General features: G+C 37.0%; 1 protein-coding gene across 1 annotated transcript in view; it reads left to right on the forward strand.

Annotated features, from left to right (window-relative positions):
* SLC44A1 (solute carrier family 44 member 1) overlaps positions 1–7,854 on the forward strand; it is a 50,419-nt gene that overhangs the window by 30,781 nt on the left and 11,784 nt on the right. Inside the window, exons 7-10 of the mRNA XM_009286369.1 lie at positions 882–971; positions 3,050–3,177; positions 4,051–4,237; positions 6,473–6,638. Coding sequence (XP_009284644.1) covers positions 882–971; positions 3,050–3,177; positions 4,051–4,237; positions 6,473–6,638 — 571 coding nt within the window. The remainder of the gene's footprint in view (positions 1–881; positions 972–3,049; positions 3,178–4,050; positions 4,238–6,472; positions 6,639–7,854) is intronic.

Here is a 7,854-nt window from a genome sequence, read left to right on the forward strand (position 1 = left end):
GTTTATTCTTCTATCCTGACAGCTGCAGTATTTGATAATAATGTAGAAAGACTGTTCCCAATCTGAAAGCTAGTGGCTGATTAGCAGTGCTGCTGTTGGGTTAGAGTCAGAAGTGAGTACGGAGTTCTACGTACAGTTAATTTAAAAAATATTTTTCATACCTTCATAGTTAAACAGAATTTACTTATTTTTAAACAATGGGTAAGATTGTGTGATTCAGAAAGCCAGGTTCCAGTGGTTTTCATCTAACTGCTGTACACAAATAAGTATATGCAAAACTATGTGCATGCACTTACACACACCACTCACTAAATCTTAGTTGGCTGAGATTGCAGAGGGCTTTTTAACATGCAGTTCCTGAATGGCAGTGGAACTATATGAACAAAGCTTGTTAAAGAACTCATTTTGAATGTTGAAAATAAAGTAGTAATTTTTTTTACTTTTTATTGGCATGACATTTTGGAATACACAGGTGTCACATTATCTGCACTTGTTTGACAAGTGTATTTGAGTGCAAATTCTGCTCTGGTCCTCAGGAGGTGTGCTCATGTTACCAGAGTCGGAGTACTGTCATATTTTGCTGTCTGTTTTGTCATTGTCTAAATACATCTCTCTCTGTATGTACGCATTATGTCTTGTATTTAATGTACCATGTAAATGTATTTATGCTCTCTTTGTTTTAATCAACAGTATCAAAGCAGAAGGTGTAGAGATGCCTAATGTCCTTAACTATCTGTGCAGTGAGTTTGTAAGCCTCAGAAAATAAATCTCTGTCTAAAAATTCTGTTAGAAGGTAGTTATCTTAGTGCAGTGGGAGAATTAGGAAGGCTATTTCTACTTGAAATAATTGCTCTACTTATTTTATTTGTCTTCTTTTGCAGTGTTGTCCATGATTTTGATGGTTATAATCAGATACATTTCAAGAGTACTTGTCTGGATTTTAACAATCCTTGTCATTCTGGGATCACTTGGTAAGTCTTGTTTGTCTCCCAGTTTCTGAGTGCCCAGTTCTAATCTTTGTGCTCCATGTCCTCAGGCCAGCTACACCCTGCACAGATCTTGGACCATGCATTTCCCTTCAGCTTTCCTTTGAGTCCTTTGCAAGACGAATGTCAAAAAAGCCACCTTTGTAATTCCAGTCCTCTCCCAGAGAGTATGTTGCTTCTTAGAGATTTGCTGCATTCCCTGCTTGGCTGGCAAGCTTCCTGTCAGCCTATATCACTAGAGTCCACATAGGCAATATAGGATATTCCTCACAGCACTTGTAGCACAGCCCTAAACTTTGCCTACTTCTTAACCTGCCTTCCAAACATGTGAGCAAGACAGCTAGTCTGGGTGTGTCTGATGGCATACCCACCCGTTGGGTGTGTTCAGGCCTGCAGGAATCAAAGGGCAACTATTGTTTATGCAGCCTCAGGGGACGCTTAGGATGTAGATGTGTCCATACAACCCTGACAGCTTCATCATCCCCTTCAGTCCTCCAGGTAGCTCTGTAGGTGTATCTAAGATCTGTTCTTGAGGAGAGGAAGCAAAGGTGCTTTTCTAGCATTTCTAATCAAATCCTTATATTTCCATATGACTCAAAGTCCTGCATGACCTACGTCATGTATGAAATGCAACAAGCCATGCCATCTTGGGAATGGCCAAAGATTGTCTCATCCAAAATTATTTAGCTTGCATGAAGATAGCCTTGCTTTATCACATTAACTTTTACATTTGTAAAATTAAAGTTTCTATTACTGATACTGAGTAGCAAAGCCAAAATGTATGGGCAGATGACTGTAGGGAAGGAACAAATATAGAATAATTAAATTAGGAAGTACTAGCAATTTAATTCTTGCAATGCATGACTGCAAGGGATGGAAAAAAATCAGCAGACCATCTACACCTTTTCAGGATCACTTGTTTTTTCTGCTTACTGTTCAGAGGATCTCTGACCACAGAAAAGGGAAAAAATAGATTTTTTTTTTTTTTTTTAAATTCATACTCTCTTTAGAAGCTGAGCAACTATGTTGAGTGAAAGGGTTGAATGACTTATTACCATCTGTTATTATATTCTAAAAAATTGCATCCATTACACAGACTGAATATGAACATGTCATTTGTGAGACTTAGTGCTTATTTGGTATTCACTGTTTGTTTAGGAGGCGCCAAAAGAGCATCTTCCATTTAGACCTGAACAGAGTACCTTCAGCAGAGACTTGTGATCTCTAGATAAGCTTAGGCAGCTGATTCAGAAATAACAATGGAACAGAGAAGGATACTCAAAAGAGATACTGAAAAGCCTCCCTGAGGGGCTGGAGTCTTGTGTTTAAGGAAAGTTCTACCTTGGAAAGGTAGCTAGAATATGAGAATTAAATTCTGGCCATGAGGCTAGGATTTCATAACAGGGGTTAGAAGAAAGTACCTCACACTATATTGGCCTCCTGAGCCTTTCACTGATGTTTTTTCCAGTGCCCAAAAGACATTGTCTGATGCAGGTGTAGCTATGTGTCATTAACCTGAGGTGCTGCTTTCGGTCTCAAGGCTGTTCCTTCTCTTCTCGATTGGTCTTCCCAGGAATTGTAGACGACTCCTTCTGTTCCTCTTGTTATTTTGCATCCTAATACAAAGGTCCCTCTCTGTTTCCCCTCCTAAATTCTTACTCCCTACCATAGTATACACATATATACATACGTCCTACCATATAACTCTTTATTCTTCTTTTTGTTACTCTACTGCCTGTCTAATGGGAGCTGTGATCTTCGTTGTTAGGGCTCCCCATGAACTAGTCCTCTCGTGCACCTCACCCTAAAACACAAAAAACTTCAATTCTCTTAAGTGGTCATAGTGGGGTGAGACTGTGAAAAGAGTATATCCACTTGAGAAGGGGGCACTTCTCCATCCTCAGAAGTTCTTGCTGGGTTAGCCATCAGTGCCCGTGAGCATTCTGTACCAGACTAGACTTAAAAGAAGAAACTGTTTAGTTTCTTTGGTACTAGGTAGTATAACTGTGTCCCCTAGAAGGAGCATCTTTCAGTTACCTTTTTTTTTTTTCTCTAAAACCTAGGTGGTACAGGAGTCCTGTGGTGGCTCTATGCTAAGCAACGAGTATCTGCCAGTGCTGTTGAGACTCAAATAGCCAAAGACAATCTTCAGGCTCTTCTGATCTATGCCATTTCAGCTACAGTCTTCACGGTATGCTTTGATAATCACTATATTATTTTCTTGTTCTGTCTTCCTGGTTGTCTCTTTTTTTTTATTCAGGTGAAAGGTTTATATTGCACACATTTTTTAAGAGTTTATTTCTACTGCAAGCTCTGTTGCGGTGAATTTTTTTTTTTTTTGCTTCCAGGCATTGTTCTGTAATATCTGGTTTTGAGTTAGGAGAGAGTTCCTGACCCCACAGCTACTCTCCTCTACTGTAAAATGTCCACAGGGACTTCCATGAATTGGTACAATATTGGACTCCCAATCCAGTTTCACTTACGAGATTTTTGTTAGGTTCCCAGTTCAGAGGTACTTCATCATTTCAGTTTATTTGAAAGTCCTTAGACGATTCCTACTTCTGAAATAGGCTGTTTCCAAACTTTTTCCACTTACAGAAGGATCATTGTGAACTAAAATGCTAGAAATGATTACTGAACCAATTTATCTTCTTCAGGCCTTGCTGTTAGTTTCAAAGTGACTGACTTTACTACTAAAAATTGACAATGTTTGACTAACTTATATAACAAGCTCACCACACCGTGCCCAAATATAGATGTTAAATTGTATTCTTTGTTAAATCTTGCTGATTTCACTGGTTTGTAAAACATAATTGAGGATAGAATCTGGTCTAATCTCATGAGCCTGAGGCTGATGGTAATTCCAAATACATAATTATGAGATTGGAATTCCCCCAAAGTATAATTTGGAAAATAATTTATCACCAGAAGAAGCTGATAGAGGTTTTACATTTTGATCTTGTGACCTTATAGATAGAGCATGTGTTAATTTGATGTGTTTGAATATCCTAGCTTGCTTATTTTTCAATCCTCTAAAATGTGATTTGGAAACTTCTCCCTCTAGGTTATCTTGTTCTTGATAATGTTAATTATGCGCAAACGAGTAGCTCTCACCATTGCCTTGTTCCACGTGGCCGGCAAGGTCTTCATTCACCTGCCGCTGCTAGTCTTCCAGCCATTTTGGACATTCTTTGTGCTTATCCTCTTCTGGACATACTGGATCACAGTCCTGCTTTTCCTTGGTACTACAGGTAAGCAGCTACCAGGCTTATTTTAAATAAATTTCACTTCATTTTTGCATGATTTCAGGCAGAGTTGGTTAAAAAGCATGTGGGAACCTCTAGAAAAAAACACGTATATTATGCTTCTGTTGTTATCTGCTTCAGTGACTTCAAAACACTTGTTTCAAGAAAGTTGTTGCGCATTTGAGTCTGCGTTCCCAGTATGTTACTTTGTGCCTTAGGCCGGCTTTTTGATTTGATGCAAGTTGGCATGTTGCAAACCACAAGAGTCCGTTAATAAGGCTGCTATAACAATTTTTCAAATAATTCCCTCTAGTTTTACAAAAACAGGTCAAAACCAGCTAATCTTACAGCTAACCTCATAAGGTATTGCATTGTATTGTAGCCAGTACTCACACAGAAGACACAGTAATGAAAGGGCTGTTGCACACATTTACTGTCTCCCAAAAATGTAAATATACTCAAAGTAGTGCTCTGTTTTCCATAACTTAGGTGTCTAGTATTATTTCAGCATTTTCTAGGATTATTAGGGAGATTTTTCTGCTGTTTGTACACCATATCCTGAGAGCAGCCAATCTACTCTCAATTTCTGCCTGCTGTGAAGCGCATAGAAGATGAGAGCTTTGTTTGTGTTCAGGGTCTGACAAGAGCTTCTAGAATTAGTCGATCCTGTACGTTCAAATCTTAGTTACTTCAGCAGAGAAACCTAGCAACTGCTTTTTAAAATGGGAGCTTTCTGTGTTATTTTGCAGTAAGTTGTGGACAATGGAGACCATAATTCATTGTTAAAACCTTAGAATTTTGAAATTTATTGTTTACTGCTGAATCAAAAGTAGGAGTGTTTCAGGTCATAGAGTTATTTCAGGATAATACAAAGTAAATATTTTTCATTTCATAGCCTGAAAGGGCTAAAAAAAAAAAAAAAAAAAAAAAGGCAAGGGATGGAGGTAATAGAATTCACATGTTCTTGTTCTCATTACTGTTGAAATTTTTAGTTTTCATTACATGCTGTGCTATGTGCAGAAAATGTTCGCCTCTGAAAGGGAGTTAAGTCTCAGTCCCATGCTTCAGTCTGTAAGTTAAAGATCACTGCACAGGGACTAAATTTGTAGCATAATTTAGGCTGACATTATATTTTTCTGACAGAACTCTTCGATTGGCCTTGATTCTGCAAAGACTAATTTATTCTTTTAGCTTTTTATGCGCTCAGTATCTTCACTGATACCAGTTAAACAAAATCTTTGTGCAAATAGGGCCAGATCTTTTCAATCCACACCAGGAGAACTGAAAAAGTGTGCGTTACCTGTGTATGAGAAGAAGCCTACACTTATGAAGAGCTTGTTCACTAAACCCAAAATTATTTCAATAGTTCAATTTATTCACAAGAAAATACTGATTTTTTATATAAGCGTAAAAGCATAGCTAAGAAGGTAGAGAAGGTGCTATCAATACTAAGTGTAAACAATGGTTTTCAAGGTAAGCATTTTAAACACGTGATGTTACTTTCAGTATTTTTCTGAATCTCATCAGCTCTTCACATAACTGTTGTGTAAGATGAAACATCTCAATGTGGGTTAACACATTGAAATAGAGCTTATCCTAGGAGGGTTCTGACATGTATTGTCAGTCTCAATACATGATACTGCTATTCAGATGAGACAAGAGAGTCAATGGATTTCTGAATGTATGAAATCATATGTTTAGAATCTCTAAAGCTGTTCCTTATGTTTGTAAATACCTGTAAAGCTACAAATATTGTTGAAATACATGCACAAAGACTTACCATAAGGAAAACAAAGGTGATTGTTAATGTTGACATCCAGATGTAATGAGCTATGAAGTTCAACATTGATTCTGACTGTATGAATACTATCAACAGAGCAGCAGACTGAAATTAAGAATGACTAAGGCAGGCTTTTATTATGTTTAATTATAACAAATTTTGCTACTTGGTGGTAGTTAGTTTTGGAAATTTTCACCATGTGGCTATAAATTAAGAAGTGTTGCAGGATTTTGAGTACACTCAGAATATTTTTTTAGTGCTTTTTTCAAATGCCATTATATGGATTGTCGCAAAAGCTGTATCTTTCTTATGAACAATCTTCCTAAACATGACATTTAGTAGTGTTAGTAGAAGCTAGAGGGGTTCTGCTGTAGACAGTTATGAACTGCTAACACCATATGCTTCCTTCTTTCCGAGTTGATGTAAATACCATTTCCTTTTTTACCTTCATTTATTTCTAGGTAGTCCTGTCCCAAATGAAGAAGGATTTGTTGAATTTCGGATGGTAGGCCCTTTGAAATACATGTGGTGGTACCATGTAGTGGGACTGATCTGGATCAGCGAGTTTATCCTAGCCTGTCAGCAGATGACAGTAGCAGGGGCTGTTGTGACATACTATTTTACAAGGTAAGGACAACTTAGACAGCTCTACTGGGAGCAGCCTAGAAATGGAATTAGCAGAAATAATGAGGGGGATAGCTTTTGGGGAGAATACTTGCTTCCGTCCTGAAAGCTGGAGAGCCGTTGAATTGTATCGACTTTTTTTAAATCATGTCAAGTCCTAAAATGTTCTGTTTTGCTGATTATAGATGGTATTCTTGATATTTAGGACTTGAAGCCGTGTTTGCCTTGTAACCTGTGCACATTGTACAGTCATGGATGATTGTTTACAAAGCAGAATGCACCTGGAATATAATCTGTAATGCTAATAATTAATGCTGATAAGCTCGGTAGAGATAAAAAAAATATTGAAAGCAATTGATTATTATTTTAATTGCAAAACAGTGCCCTTTAAATTAGTTACAGTGTTTCATTAATCTTTGTTACACAGGATTGCTTAAGGTGTTACTAGTCATCATTTACATATAGATTCTGACCAGATGATGTTCAACTAAAAAGTGATACAAAATATGTGTGCATTAAAGCTCCATATTTCATTGCTATATTTTTGTACTAAGTTGTGTATCAGGGCATACTTTATGCTGGCTATTCTGCATGTATCTGCTAGCTATTCAAGAAGGCAATCTTAATTATTAAGCAATGGTCTACCAACCTTCAGGCACGAGAATTTTGCTTCACAGAGATAAGAAACTGATTTCAGAATCACAAACAGCTTTGGGTTTTAGTCTCTAGTATTTGAAAACTTTTCTGAAATTACAACTGCTTAAAATTTACCTTAAATAAGTGAAAATTAAAGTTCTGGTTTTAGCCATTTAGGACCCATTATTTTCAGAAAAAAATGGTATCAGGTGCTTTGTTAGTATTTCATGAGAATAAATGGTACTTCAGTGATCTGAAGTATTACATTTTGGTATGTAGAGCAGGACTATGGCAATAATTTTGGTAAGGAAAAGAAGCAAGTACACTAATATCTGTCTTACAAAAGTATAGTTTAATGAAGCTTCTCATGTCATCCTAGATCTAGTAGTTCATGATACATTTCTTTCAAATACCCCCCCCAAAAAAAATAATGAAGCTTCATGTCATCCTAGATCTAGTAGTTCATGATACATTTCTTTAAACTACCCCCCCCAAAAAAACACCACATTGTTGTTCAAGAACTAGATGAGTAGTTTTATTTCAGATGTTCTCAAAGTCTTTTCCAAAGAATATAAATACAACT

The sequence above is a fragment of the Aptenodytes forsteri genome, unplaced genomic scaffold (assembly GCF_000699145.1).
Source record: "Aptenodytes forsteri isolate BGI_AS27 unplaced genomic scaffold, ASM69914v1 Scaffold412, whole genome shotgun sequence".
NCBI classification, from domain to species: Eukaryota; Metazoa; Chordata; class Aves; order Sphenisciformes; family Spheniscidae; genus Aptenodytes; species Aptenodytes forsteri.